Here is a 14,400-nt window from a genome sequence, read left to right on the forward strand (position 1 = left end):
GAAAGACCCCCTCGGCGGTATGGCCTAGTTTGTCGTGCTCATCCAGAGGGTTGTTGGGATTGAGCACGATCACCGAGCCCGCGCTTACCCCTTTGACGTTTTCACCCACCTCCATAACTTCACAAACGCCTTCGTGGCCAAGCACCTTTGGCTCTAGCTCCCGTTCGGCGCGCAAGATCTGTAGGTCAGTGGTGCAGATTCCTGCATAAATAACCTTGGCTAAAACCTGTCGCGTACCGCACCGAGGAATAAGCCGGGTCATCACCTTCTGAGACGGCTCGCGGACATCCTTTTCAACAGCACGGTAATGGGATCGAAGGTGGTGTACATAGTTGCGGATGCCTAATAGCCCATCATTATCGTCCTCAGCGCCGCAATGGACTAGTTTCCGGATTCGCGCCTCTGTCCAGTCGGCAAAATATGCCGAGTTATAGTAGAAGCGTACAAGGTGTTCCTGCAGTGCAAGGAGGTACGAACTTTTGCAAGTTTTCAGTGCAAAACCCCCAACTATGATGAACTTGTCTAAAACCCATATCTGCGGCCAACTGCAGTATGCGCAATGCCAATGGATAGGTGGTATCATGCAGAACCTCGAGCGCCAATGGGTGACCGCTCAGGATGCCTTTTCGCAGCCAATAGTCGGTTATTTCACTTGGTGCAATGCTATGTTCGTTTCGGGCAGCTAGTTTTTTGGCGTGGCGCAATGCTCCTCTTCCCGAACTGTATGAGCAAAGATCCCCAAGGTTGCCGCAAGGGCATACCGGCATATCCGCTTCTTTCAGCAAACGCAGTGTATAGTCATCATTCTCCTGAGCTGCTTTTCCCAAGTGTCGTGCATTGATTTTTCTTGCATCCCCAGACACAAGGAAGCTCAATTTGGACCTCGCAAATTCTTTTGGCCGGAGAATGGCCCATGTGGTAGCCTGGAGAACAACCGCGTCTACTCGACGAGGATCCACAACTACATGGCCCATTTCACCACCAATACCAGCATCATCAAGGTCCAAGTAAGTATGGTTGCTCAATTCATTGTTAAAGACCTTGTTGCTGAGCCCCGAGCTCACGGTAATGAGACAGAACCTCCCATCGTCCTTGTATCGCCATGCGGCCGCCGAGACATCATTCAGCACCGTCACACATACGCTAGGGAAGCGTCGCTCTAGTGTACTCTTGAAGTCAAAGCCCTTTGCTGGCTGGCCCCATAGTACGCTTGCGTCTCTTATGACTCCCCTCGACGTAACCACGGCTCCGAGTGATATCGCAACATCTGAAAGCAGAAGCCTTGCATGGCGGCGAATTGTGAAACTGATATATTCAGCAAGGAGGTATAGTAGCCTTTCTTGGAGCTTTTCTAACGACTCGTATGGAAAGAGTTGTTTGCTTGGTGTTGGGAAGCGCACCGGCTCATGGAGAAATGGCCCGTCTGGACCGAATATCGCTGCCCGAAAGTTGGTTGCTCCGATATCTATTGCGATGAGAGGGCGCGCTCTGTGGTGCATTCTGCAAGCGTGCTTCTTGAGTTCGGTGGACTTGGATTCTGGCAAGCTCGGTATCGAATGTCCGTTAGTGATCTTCGACTTTTCGCCGGACAGATCAGACGTGCACGAGGCGTGCCCATTGACCGTCTGCCGTAAACCAACACTCATGGGCACCAAATTGCGGCCTAGTAGGCGACGCGTGATAAATGGTTCGGGCCGCATCTCCTCCGTTGTCTTCAAGTTGCTGCCAGAGTTGGCATTGTGGAATACTGCCTCGGTCCCATCATTCCTCAATTCCCTCGCCATCCGCCAGACATCTTCTAGATCAATGCTCTCCCCCGAAGCGGCATCAAAGACCCTGCTGTCCAATGTAGTGGCCGATGCTGCCTCGAAAAGCACCTCGGTAACGTCGTCAATATAGATGAAATCCCTTTTCTCCTGTGATTCCCTGCTCAACAAAGATGGCGGACACGTTGCCCGATGTACAAATCCACGGGTAACCCTAGGGCCATAAACACTGGATATTCGGACAGTGGAATAGAGGGGAAGAAGAGAAACAAAATGCTCGGCGAGCCGCTTCGAAATCTCATAAACATTGTGGCCGGTCGGCAACGGTCGACGGCAAATGAGGTCGCTGGCGAATCGTTCCAGGCTTATTTGGACGTCTTGGGAAGCTTGATTCCACAACATTTCTCCTACTTAGTCCGTGAACGCTTGAGCTGCTTGCTTGACCCAGCGGTTTACGGAATACTTTCCGTTGATCAAATGGACCCGCTGTGTGGAGGGAAAGATCACTTTGACATGATCACCTCTTCCCATCTGCTGAATCAAATGGGTGATTATCCCCTGTGCGAAACCGTTTACGGCAAGGATCTTGGGGTAGTCCTCTGGTTTCGCGGCGAGGGTGACAACACCTGCCAGATTGTATACAACGTCGGCCTCTTGTATCACGGCCCGGAGGTTGGTCAGATTGCATACATCCCCTATTTGGATGCGAATTCTTGGGACTCTCCAGCTCCCAACGCGCTCTTTGAACCTCTGAAAAGATGTTTGTCTGACGGAGCAAATCACTTCAATGTCCCTGTCTACCAGGTAGGCTGTCAGCGCCGAGCCGATATCACCAGACGCGCCAAGAACAGCAGCTGTCTTCAAGGGCACACCGTTTGCACTACTGGACGAGACGCTCTGCTCGCTGGGAGTGAATGGCGAGGACAACAGTGCGTCAACGGCACTGGCATCACTTTCCGGACTACTGTTTCGCAGCAATCCGCTATCTAACCCTGGGACTTTCGCCCGAACATGTATCTCCGCGTGCAGTCGCAAGGCACTTACCGACTCAGACACCATGCCAGAGTCGATGTCCGAGACATGTTCAATAAAGCCCGCTCGTCCAATTCTCTCAGGAACCACCAAATACAGCAGCCCGTGCTTATGCTCAAGGGCATCCGTGGAGATTTTGCTCCACAAAACGGCCGGATCGCAGCACCCATGCATATCCAGGTAGAGCGGCAGCTCGGAGGCAAGGAGCAGATCTAAAATCTGGTCCAGCTCGACCCGCGAAACGATTCCCTTGAGAAAAGCGATATAAGACGCGATCCCCATGCCTACAGCCACACATTCACCATGTGCGACCTCATTCAGCGCCAGCGACTCAATGATATGCCCGAACTCATGGCCAAAGTCCACAATCCTCTTCAGGTTTTCTTCCCGCAGGTTCGGCTGGAGTTCCTCGAGCATTGTTTGTACCGAGAGCGAGATGAACTCCTTCACGTAAGCACAATCTTGAAAGTCTAAGCCGTGCTGGGCGATGAGTTCGAACAACCGTGGGCTCTTGATCACCGCCATCTTCAGCGCCTCTGCCACACCACAGGCGAGCTGACACTTTGGAAGGATACCTAGAAACGTCCTCTGATCCAGGTCAAGCAGGCAGGCAACTGGGGCAAAGTAACTCCCTATCAGGTTTTTGTGGTTTCCCAGGTTCACACCAACTTTGACTGCGACACCCGCATCAATCATGCCGACTAGTGTGGTGGGAATTTTCAGGTACCGGGTTCCTCCCTTGTAAAAAGCTGCCGCTAATCCTACCATGTCCATGAGTGTGCCTCCGCCAACACCGATGAGGAGATCCTGCGATGAGAGCTGCAGACCGACCGCTGCATTGACAATCTTAAGGACATTGTCAATGGTCTTGCAATTGCTGGTGATATGAAGAGGAAAGATGCTGAAGCGGTCGATGGCCGCCGCGTGGTACTCAAAGTAGGCGTTTACTTCGGACATGGTGTTTCCTCGGTAGTCGTCCATGACGACCAGGATTCTCGTTCTTCGGCCAGCAGTGTGATCCGCGCAGTAGTTTTGAAGGAGAGTGAAGTTGGTTTTGTTGAAGAGCCCGTTGACATTGGCGACGTGGTATTTCACATCTTCAGAGATAGCGAGCTCGTGGGCAACTTCTTTTGCGCTTTGACGTTGGCTCAGAAACTCGTGGGATGAGCGGCTCGCGTCGAAAGATACAGCCTTGCACGCATCAGGCGATTGTGGAAACTCTCGGTCGTTCAACGACCTCGGAGAAGCCCAACTCTCGAGCCAGCTGAAGTCAAAAAAGCATGCAACCGGTGGGTGAGACAGCGCCAAAAGCTCCTCGAAGACCCGACCGTGCTGATCCACATGATCGACCGCAACTTTTCGGTGGACATCGTGTCCCGCAACGATCCCGGGCATATCAGTAGGTATCGAAATATATGGGGTCGCTCTTCGATACAAAGCCGCGGCAAAGCCGACTACTTCGGTGACGATGAAACTTCCGATACCAATCAAGAGATCCCTACGGCGTATCCCAACCTCCTTGGCCATCGATACAATCTTCAAGGCATTTTCGACTGACCGCGTCCCTCCTAAGACTTGCTCTGTTGGGTTGCGAGCGAACGGCCGGATTGTGTATGCCTCCAACAGATTTTGCAGCTGGCAGCGACCGAAGTAATTCTGGATCTGAGATTTCAAACTCTCCGGGAGGTGGTCATCGACCACGACGAGGACTCTTCGTTTTAGCTGCACCTCTCCGGGTGACTCGAAGTAACTCGCCGGACCGTGGTGTTCCTTTTCAGAGCCTTCTGCGAAGAGGCCGTTGATGCACTGTACGCGTACTTTGGTATGGTGTTGACACCGAAGCTCTGTGCCATGGTTGCCAAACAAGTCTGTCCATTCATGCAGCCCGGAATCCTGCCCGTTATGGCAGTCCGCGTTATACTTCGAAGACATGGTGGTCCTAACTCGCAATTTTTGAGCAAACTGTCGTCTCTGCCCACCAATACTGTTTAATACTCGGCCCATGAAGTACCTACGTACATGATATACTTCTCGGTCCGTGGCCAGTACATCCAACGGAAGCTAAGCCGACTACGACTCCAACTGACTCCGTTCCAACTTAAAATACACCTCTTCTTCTGTTTATCCGTAAGAGGTTCATCTTTACCAGCAGCTGTATTTTTCAACTGCTATGGGTCGGGCTAAACAGAAGTGACCGGGGTGCGTGTGGAGCCTTATCAAAACATCCCTGCCGTTCAGCTGCAGGGGTTTTCTACCTGCCTCTTTCGGGGAATGTGTCGCGTGCTCAGAATTATCAGCATCAAGGCTTCATCAAGACGGTCCTAAAAGAATGAAGCAGTATTGGGAAAGTACCTATTACACCTTCATTTAGCCACCCTTCATATATTCCCATCAAACCCAGCATCAACTTCCTTCCTTCAAAACCGCGTGACTTTGCCAATTCGACACTTCTTGCTCCCAAGCGAGATGGCCACGACTGCAGCCATCACCACGATCAAAGATGGCATCCCCCTCTCAGAACGGACCTTAGCCGAGGGAGGCGGCGTGCTAGTCATGGGCCTCCCCCGCAGCGGCACATACTCTGTCGCTCACGCGCTGAAGATGCTCGGCCACGAGCGCGTCTTTCACAACATTGATGTTCCGCTGAAAGCCAATGATATCTGGGGCGCCTGGTTTCGCCCCATGTGGGCTTGCAAGCCCTTCCTACGACAAAACATGGGTCTGCCTTATTTTGCCACCCCCAAGAATCAACGCCCACCGACACACTTTACCCGCGCAGACTGGGACGACCTCGTCGGCCGCGATCACCAAGTCATTGCAGACATGTCCGTTTACTTTGTCAAAGAGCTCCTCGAGGCCTACCCAGACGCACAGGTCATTCTCTGGCAACGCGACTTCGACTCCTGGTACAAGAGCTACACCGCCGGCGTCATTGCTGAGTTCGTACCGCAGTCCCGCCTAGCGCGGTTTGCGCGCAGGTACCTCCTCTCCTGGTCAAATGTCTACTGGCATATGACGGTATGGTACGGGATCGCAGGATGGCTAGGCGCAGACAACCCAGAACAGATGAGAGAGAACGCCAAGCTCGTGTATAGGGAGCACTTCGAGACGGTCAGAAAGTTGGCTAAGCCTGGAAAACTGCTGGAGTATCGGCTGGGTGACGGGTGGGGGCCTCTCTGCGAGTTTTTGGGCTGCGAGGTGCCCGATGCGAAGTTCCCGCACTTGAACGAGGCGAGTGTGATTAAAGGATTGGGAGGGAAGATGAATGGGGAGGTCGTGTTCTTAGCGGTTTGGAACTTTGTTAGAATGCTGCTGGTTTGGGGGTTCGTTCTTTGGGGGCTTTACCTCCTTGTTTGATCTGAGATTAGAGAGCAATTGAAGAGCTTTGGGTCGCCTAGATGTGGTGCAGGTATTGCGGCTGATCGCCTTCTTTCGTACTCTGTGATCTTCCAAGGTTGGTGAATGATATAGGCTGCGTTATGTATGAGATCTCGTCATCTTTTGCCTGAAGACGGTTGTAATAGAACTAAGGGTTTTGTTTCAACATCATGGATAGTCAGGTTTGTCTGATAGCATTCTGATTGTATATGAGTTTTCAAGGTAGGCAACAACGTCCGTTCCACCCACTTGATAATATAAACTGGATTTCCTACTGCTCGGCTTCCTCCTCAATGTAGGGTGACTCGAATGGCCTCTCAGCCTGCGGCGTAAGCCTCGCCAGATAACGCCTGGGGCCTTTAGCCCAGTCCAGAAGAGCTGAGTGGCAGGAGACTCGATTCTAAATGTCCACGCGGTGATTAGCCACCTCATCGACCCATGCAGAAAAGTCAGAAGCTCAACCCACATCGCAAATAACAACTGTTCCTTCCTCCCACTGTACCCGGCACTGGAAGTCCGCTCCTTGCATGATATGCTGCGCCAGGAAGTTGAGGATCAGATCACCCTCCTCTTTCTTATACCCAACAATTTCCCTCGCAACTAAGTAGCCACGAACACATGCATTAGTCTCTCATTGCCCGTACCCCCAGCAACCTCCCAGATAGATCTCACTTACACTGCGGGTTGACAAACAACGCCTTCTCCCCCGTTGCCGGATGCGTCCTCACAATCGGATGGACACTAGCCACGGCATCCCGTCTCACAAGGCTCCCCTGCGTCCTCGCAGCCTCCACCTGCTCAATCCCCGAATGCACAGCACGCAGCCCATGCAACCTCCTCCGAAACCCAGGGCTAAGCCGCCTATAAGCCTCCGCCATATCCACAAAGACCGTGTCACCCCCCGTCCCCGGCTTCTCCAGAATATAAAGGAACGTCGTGCCGGGCGGCTGCTCTTCATAGCTTACATCGCTGTGCCAGGCAACTGTTGTCGTGCGCGATCGGAGCATGTTCGCCCCTGGGTCTTCATTTGCCGTCCGGTACACCATGTGCACCTCCGGATGGCCTGCTGGACTGCCGGACGTAGGGTGGATGTGCAGCCGGCCAAAGTACCCTGCTATCTCCAAGGCCTTTGGGATCGGGAGGTCGGCAAAGTCTTGGCCGCGGAAGACAAGGACTTTGCGTCTGGCGGCGAGAAGGGCAAGCTGGTCTTTTCCGGCGGTGCTGAGGACGCTGATCTGGATGCCGGAGATCACGGTGCCGATTGTGGGCGTTAGGTCTGTTGCTGTTACGCCTGGTGGGCCCAAGAGGTCTGGGTAGGTTGCATCTGCGGCGAGCCCGTGCTCGATGTGCGTGAATGGTTCGAGCGGCGGGTATCGCTGGGTTGCGTCCCAGGTTGGGAGGTAGTTTTGGTACTGTTGCTTGGGATTTAGTCTTGGTGCTGATACCGCCGATTGAGGGATTGATGGATGTCAGGAACAAATGGGGCGTTGATGGAACGAACCTTGGCCCTAGGGATGTTGCCGGACCCTTCCTCCTCCAGCTTTCGGTTGTAGGCGTTCGGGTCGGTGGCTTGTTCTTTGTAAATCGTTCTGCTTGTGGCTGTTTTTGCCGGAACGGGAGACGCTGGAGCGCCATTGGGCTTGCTTTGGGGTTTTTCGACTGCTACAGGGGCCATTTTGGGCTTGGAACTATGCTCAGGGGTGTGCGTGGGATAGATAAAAGGCGTTGAATTCGAACCTTGTGATTTCCTCGCTGTCCTTATAATCTGTCCCTACTCCGTATTCATGGCCGGATGCTCGGACTACAGACTGAGGACAATCGCACGACGACAAGGGCTGTGAGTCCTTGGGCCTAGGTAGGTACCTGATTAGATTGGTGGACACTACATACTGAATTTGAATTATACTATACTTTGGTGTCATCATCATACGATAAGACACAGCGAGTCTATAGATCATATCAAATACTGTATTTGCAAAGACAGCCGTCGTCCACAGGTTGTTGCGTGGGCTAGTCCTCCGTCTCGGGGGCTGGAGGTACCATCTCTGGATAGCAGCGCCGTGTTGGGAAGTGTGTCGCGTGCCCGTTCCATGCACACATGCGCTGAATATTGACTAAAATGGCGTGCTATGAGTACCCCAAAATCCTTCCACCGCAGAATCTTTCGGGCGCCGATCTGGATCTTATTCGACGGATACAGTAGACACCGCGAACTGCATGTGGCTGGGGAGCAGCTCGTACCTACCTAGGTAAGTATATCATCTTATAACCAAGATAATCCTTTGTGGGGTGGAATATGTGAGCACACAATGTAGATATATGGTAGCCTGCTTAGACCTTAGATAGCATGCTGAGAAGAAACAGCAATAATAAATCTACTCCGTACTGTTTCGCCCTGTAATTTAGCTGATCGCACCCCTCCTTGACCCGCTCAGTAACAAGGCAAAGTGGTCTACTCTGAGGGATTTTCTTGACCGGTTCCACAGAGCAGTCCAAGTACTCAAGTGAGATGAAGCGGCCCTGCGGGGCCAGTAAGTTGTGCAACTGCAGCCTGTGAGTTAACCAATTCATTTGTTGGGGACGGCGGCCAAGCTCGACATTTTGCTTATCTTGACGACATCGAACCCTTGTCTTGCGGATTGATCGACCGGCGATGGTGCATACTGTCGGAGAAACAGACCCGATAGTTATGCCATGGCACCATTTGCAGGGTATATAAACTCATTGTTCTCGAATGAGTTGTGTAAGGGTTATCTTGTTGCAGGTGATATCGCATAGTTGCCCTGTGGGGCTCTTGGGCGGGTCAGGCCGCACGGCCCGGCCGGACCCAGGAACCTTACCTAGGTAAGGTTTCATTTATAGAGACATGGAGTTATGGTATGGTAGGTAGGGCTGCAGGTCCGCCTTGTGCGCTGCTACGGTCCATTTGTAATTTGCAATTCCTGACGGTCAACGATATCCCTGTCCAACTTGCGACGCCGGCTCATTCGTAGTACGCGGCGCGGCTCGTTGGTAGATCATCAGAAGCACTGTGTAGGCAGCACTGAATACCTACCTATGGTAACGCACCTTCCTGTTTCGTATCATAGCAAGAAAGAGTTTGGCGATTGGGCTGTAGCGGCAGGGTGGCCTTGCTCGCAAGTACTAGCTCTTTCTAGCCAGCACGAGCCGCGTTCTGACTCAGGTGGACAGAAACAAACATCCGTTCGCTCCAGGGCTTCAGGCACGAAACTTGGGGCAGTCCTGACGCCTTCAAGTTCATTGTAAGCGTGCATAAATAGCCCTCAAGACATGATGTCTCCAACAACCAGACAGCCATGGCAGTCATGTCCACCGACCCCACCGTCTATCCGCCTCTCGATGAACGTCCACTGGATGGGACGATCTGCCTCTTCGACGTCGACAACACCCTAAGCTTACCACGAAAGGCAGGTCGACTCAGCCTCAGGCCAGCCAGTCAGTAGCACTCACTAACAATTCCAACGATCCAGCCCGCCACTCCCGAAATGCTCTCTCTCCTCTCGCGTCTCCGCCAGAAATGCGCAATCGCCTACGTCTCCGGCTCCGACCTCCCAAAACAACAAGAACAACTTTCCACCCCATCCACCCCCGTAGCCAGCCTGTTCGACTTCTGCTTCGCCGAAAACGGCCTGGTCGCCTATCGCCTCGGCCACCCTCTCCCCTCCCCCTCATTCCCCGAATACACCGGCCAACCCGCCTACAACGCCCTCGTAGCCTGGCTCACATATTACGTCGACAACCTGCACCTCCCCTTCGCGCGCTCCCCGTTCCTCGAGTCCGCCGAGTTCCGGCACGGGATGATAAATGCCCCCTTTATCCGCCGCGGAGCAAGCTACGAGGAGCGGGACTCGTTCGAGGCCTACGACAAGCTGCACGGGGTGCGCCGGCGGATGGTGAAAGACGCAAAGGTCGCCCTTGGAGGCTTGGACGTCACCTATTTGATTGGCGGGCAGATCTCTGTGGATGTTTTCCCGCGGGGCTGGGATAAGACGTACTGTCTGGGTCATGTTGAGGCCGAGCGTGGGCGCAGCGGGGTTGTTTATGATGCGATTCACTTTTTCGGAGACATGACGCGGCCTGGGGGCAACGATTATGAGATTTTTGTGGACGAGAGGACGATTGGGCATACGGTTGAGGGGCCGGGGGATTGTATGGGGATAGTAAAGGAGCTGTTTGGTTTGTAGGGGGGTGTTGGGCTACGGCTAGCTTTCCGTGCCACCAATAGGGGACATCCAGATTCACTGTATTGTCTATTGCAAGATATTTCCAAGATAAGTCTAGACGGATCGCGTGCCTTGTCCCCTTTTTTACCTGCCACGAAGCGGGATATAGCCCCGCCAGCAAGGCTACCTAGGTATGTGTCTAGTCATCTAGTATGGTAGCTCTTGGCTGCTTTGTAAAGTCTGGACAGCGGTCACTATCTGGCTGCAACGCCACCAGTCGCCTGCAGGATACCCTAGCGTCGCTGCAGCTGGTACCATATGTTGGACAGGAGTCGTGCCGATCTCATCATGAAACCGAGGCCCGGGCAAGCCAGCTGCCAGTGGTCTTGACATCCAGAGACTCACTCACTCACCCTCCTCCAAGTTCTCACGCCACAGCCTCTTTGTCTTGCAAAACAAACCAATCAACCCCGAGTGTTTCCATTACTTGGCCGAGAGCACAATGAACCGCCTCCAAGCCGCCGAAAACGCCCTCCACGACCAAACAAACATCCTCCCCTTCAAGCAATTGATGGTTGTGTACTCAGGCCTAGCAATATCTCTGCTTCTGGCAACCATCGATCAGAATGGAATCAGCGTCACCCTGCCTACCATCGCCAAAGACCTTCAGGCAGAAGACACAATCTCCTGGGCAGGCACCTCAGCCTTGATTGCCAATACAGTCTTTAGTGTCCTCTACGGACGCCTGTCTGATATCTTCGGCAGAAAGATCGTCTATCTAAGCGCATTGGGCTTGTTATGCCTTGCAGATCTGGCATGTGGCCTTGCAAAGAATGCACCGATGTTTTATATCTTCCGCGGCCTTGCAGGACTCGCAGGTGGCGGGGTCACGTCCATGACAATGATAATTGTCTCTGACCTGGTGACGTTACAAGATAGAGGCAAGTACCAGGGTGTTCTTGGGGGGTGTATTGGGATAGGAAACGTGCTGGGACCATTTATCGCTGCGGCATTTATAGAGAGGGCAACGTGGCGCGGGTTCTTCTGGCTGCTTTCCCCTCTGGCGGCGCTGGCTATTATCACCGGCTATCTACTGATTCCGAACAATCATGTTCAGAAGGACGGGCTCAAGGCTAGTCTAGCGAGAATCGACTACTTCGGCATCCTGGCTTCTTCGCTGGGGATGGTCTTCCTCCTCATTCCGATCTCCGGCGGGGGAGCCTACTTTGCCTGGGACTCGACCATGGTCATAGCTATGCTTGTGCTAGGTTGTGTATCGATGGTCGTTTTTGTTGTTGTTGAGTGGAGGGTGGCTTCGTTGCCCGTGCTTCCTTGTGAGTTGCACTTACTGTCTCCTTTGATGGAGGACAGACTGTATCTGACACACTCTTCTATGTGCAGTAGTGTTCTTCAGAAGCAAAATCATCTGCGCGTTATTTCTCCAGACCTTCCTACTAGGAATGGTCTATCAGTCCTACCTCTTTTACTTGCCCCTCTACTACCAGAACGCAAGAGAATGGTCGCCGATTGTCTCAGCGGGGCTTATAGCGCCTATGGTCGGCTGCCAATCCATCTCATCCATTACATCAGGGCAATATATCTCGCGCATGAAGCGATACCGAGAGGTTATCTGGCTGGGATTTGGGCTATGGACACTGTACAGTTCCCCCTGCTGTCTTCGCAGAGCCACGTTTTCCATGCAACTGCATTGCCCTTACTATCTAGGTACTAATGACAAACACAGAGGCGCCGGCCTAACCCTCCTCTTCAGCGACCAAACCAGCAAAGCCACAATCGGCATCATCATGGCCATAATCGGCCTCGGCGTCGGCCTCACCTTCCAGCCCGCCCTGATAGCCCTCCAAGCAAACACCACCAAGGCCCAGCGCGCCGTCGTGATCTCCGACCGGAACTACTTCCGATGCCTGGGCGCTGCCTGTGGACTCGCGGTGTCTGCGGCCCTGCTGCAGGCGAGTCTGAGGGCGAATTTACCCGCCGGGTACGAGTATCTCGCGCATTCGACGTACGCGGTTCCGCGGAGAGATGACGTGGGTGTTGCTGACTGGGAGGGGATCTCGCGTGCGTATTTGAAGGCTTCGCGGGCGGTTTTTGTGCTGCAGGTGCCGCTTATTGGGGTTGCGTTGGGGGCTTGTGTTTTCTTTCGGGAGGGCGGGTTTGAGGGTTCGGCGGGTGGTGGGGGTGAGGGTGGAGTTGAAGGGGTTGGGGATTCAGAGGGCCGGGAAAAGGCCGCTGGAGGTCGGGTTAGGGAGGTTGGGGATCGTGCAAGTGGTGATGGGCGTTGAGTGAGCATGGCCCCCTCTATTAATGAAGTGGTTTATAGAGAGAGCTTGAGGAGTCTAGATGGCTGCAGGTGCACGGCTTCTCTCTCTAGATATAATAGTATGTATCCATGTTAAAGGGGTATTGGTGACAGCTGAGATGGCTCCTACCTACCTGGGTGCCTTGGAGACCGTTTCTAAAACGTTGAGTATACGGATGAGCCCTGGAGGGCTGGACTGTCCAATGGATGACTAAATCGACCATAGACAACCCTGTGTATGAGTGCCTGATAGAAAGCGCTGGCATAGTCGAGACTTCCAAAGTATTAAATTGGAAACCAAGCTATGGCATACCTGCCATTCAACTCAGAAAAAAGAGGTTTGCTCCTCTATGAGGACTCCACTACCTATTATGGTATTTAGTCTACCAGAGTATAGACGCCTATTATAAAATGTTGCTAGATTAGATATATCAATACATTACTCCATACTTAATGGCTAGATAACTAGAGAAAGTTAGAATATCAAAGAATCTACGGACCCTTGGCGCTCTTGAATCACTTCACTGCCTAGTTAGTATCGGATGAGACTGCTGGGGCGCATTAGGGCCTCTCAGTCAGCGACCGCTAGAATGTAGTTGTTATTAGAATGATGGAGAGACTGTAATATGTTAGTACATGTGTCAGTCAAACTCTCAAGAGGTCGCAAGTCCGATGTTGATGCTTTGGTACCTAGGTACCTACTATGGTAGTAGATTTCTAAATCAGACGTCGGCGGCCTAAATATAGCAATGAACATTTAACCAGGTAGTTACATATGTCTCGGAGACAGACATGTTATTGAGAAAATGACTAGGAAAATCAATCGGCCTCCGGGAAGAGTCTCACTGCTCTATTGAACTGCGATGCACCATAGCGTCCGAGCAGGTCCATCTGGGAGGTTGAATTACGCTTGATAAAGTATAAGTAGGGCTGGGAGAGCGCCTAGAGCAGACAACTTCTCCAATCAGACTACTCCTCCCTTCTCTTCCAGCCTCAGCATTCCATCAGTCATCTGCCCTAGCTCAAGATGCGCTTCACCATTGCTGCCATTGCTGCCCTTGTGGCCAGCGCTACAGCCGCGAGAATCGACCTTCCCGCCAGTGTTCCACTGAACCTCAATCTCGACCAAAGCTTTACTTTCGGGTGCGCCCAGACTGTTCCTCCGTCTTCAAAGTTCAAAGAGATGTCATCAGAACTTGCAGAGATAAAGACTAATCAGTTGAATTCCACAGTATGGACGGTGATGGGCGCGGCATAGACACCGTCTACTTCTACCTCACCAACTGGCAGACAGATTTCCCAGCAGGCACCTCTCGCCCCTGCGTCTTTCTCGGCTCAGCCCCCAGGGATGCCGTCTCCTTGACGATTCCCGCGCGCTCTGCCCGCGGCGTTGTCCCGTATCAGAGGTACGTGCCCTACTACAAATACAGACACTTCAGTCTTGTACAACACTGATGGCATCCAGCTCGGGGTACCAGATCCGTATGTACTCGCCCAACCAGTCTGGTTGTGGCGATGGATTTCTCGCCCAGAACAACGATGCTTTTGAGGCGGCCCCTTACAACAACCCCTGACGATGCTACCTAATACCTGCGCTATTCATTTGACAGTAGCATGCTTTGGCCGTTACTAAACGGTAAAAATATGGGCAAAAGCACGTATATTTTTTGATTGGGGAAATATTTACTCTCTTGTCTTGCTGCCTTGGCTTAGGTTTTTC

General features: G+C 52.7%; 4 protein-coding genes across 4 annotated transcripts; 3 read left to right on the plus strand and 1 right to left on the minus strand.

The window, feature by feature from the left end:
* Positions 1–5,264: 5,264 nt before the first annotated feature.
* On the plus strand, positions 5,265–6,155 carry BDW74DRAFT_177626 (sulfotransferase family protein; the record flags this gene model as incomplete). Its single annotated transcript, XM_073728946.1, has 1 exon — positions 5,265–6,155. One exon carries the CDS (start codon positions 5,265–5,267, stop codon positions 6,153–6,155), a length of 891 nt encoding a protein of 296 aa, XP_073584656.1.
* A 292-nt stretch (positions 6,156–6,447) lies between these two features.
* Positions 6,448–7,851, minus strand: BDW74DRAFT_167570 (TauD/TfdA dioxygenase family protein; the record flags this gene model as incomplete). Its single annotated transcript, XM_073726707.1, has 4 exons — positions 6,448–6,576; positions 6,643–6,776; positions 6,853–7,588; positions 7,678–7,851. The coding sequence occupies 4 exons, from the start codon at positions 7,849–7,851 to the stop codon at positions 6,448–6,450; spliced, it is 1,173 nt and encodes a 390-aa protein (XP_073584657.1).
* A 1,651-nt stretch (positions 7,852–9,502) lies between these two features.
* Positions 9,503–10,381, plus strand: BDW74DRAFT_184906 (uncharacterized protein; the record flags this gene model as incomplete). Its single annotated transcript, XM_073730920.1, has 2 exons — positions 9,503–9,604; positions 9,668–10,381. 2 exons carry the CDS (start codon positions 9,503–9,505, stop codon positions 10,379–10,381), a joined length of 816 nt encoding a protein of 271 aa, XP_073584658.1.
* A 481-nt stretch (positions 10,382–10,862) lies between these two features.
* Positions 10,863–14,043, plus strand: BDW74DRAFT_167572 (uncharacterized protein; the record flags this gene model as incomplete). Its single annotated transcript, XM_073726708.1, has 6 exons — positions 10,863–11,694; positions 11,762–12,017; positions 12,105–12,541; positions 13,467–13,519; positions 13,749–13,823; positions 13,975–14,043. 6 exons carry the CDS (start codon positions 10,863–10,865, stop codon positions 14,041–14,043), a joined length of 1,722 nt encoding a protein of 573 aa, XP_073584659.1.
* Between the last annotated feature and the right edge of the window lie 357 nt (positions 14,044–14,400).

The sequence above is a fragment of the Aspergillus multicolor genome, assembly GCF_047715735.1.
Source record: "Aspergillus multicolor strain CBS 133.54 unplaced genomic scaffold BDW74scaffold_10, whole genome shotgun sequence".
Taxonomy (NCBI): Eukaryota; Fungi; Ascomycota; class Eurotiomycetes; order Eurotiales; family Aspergillaceae; genus Aspergillus; species Aspergillus multicolor.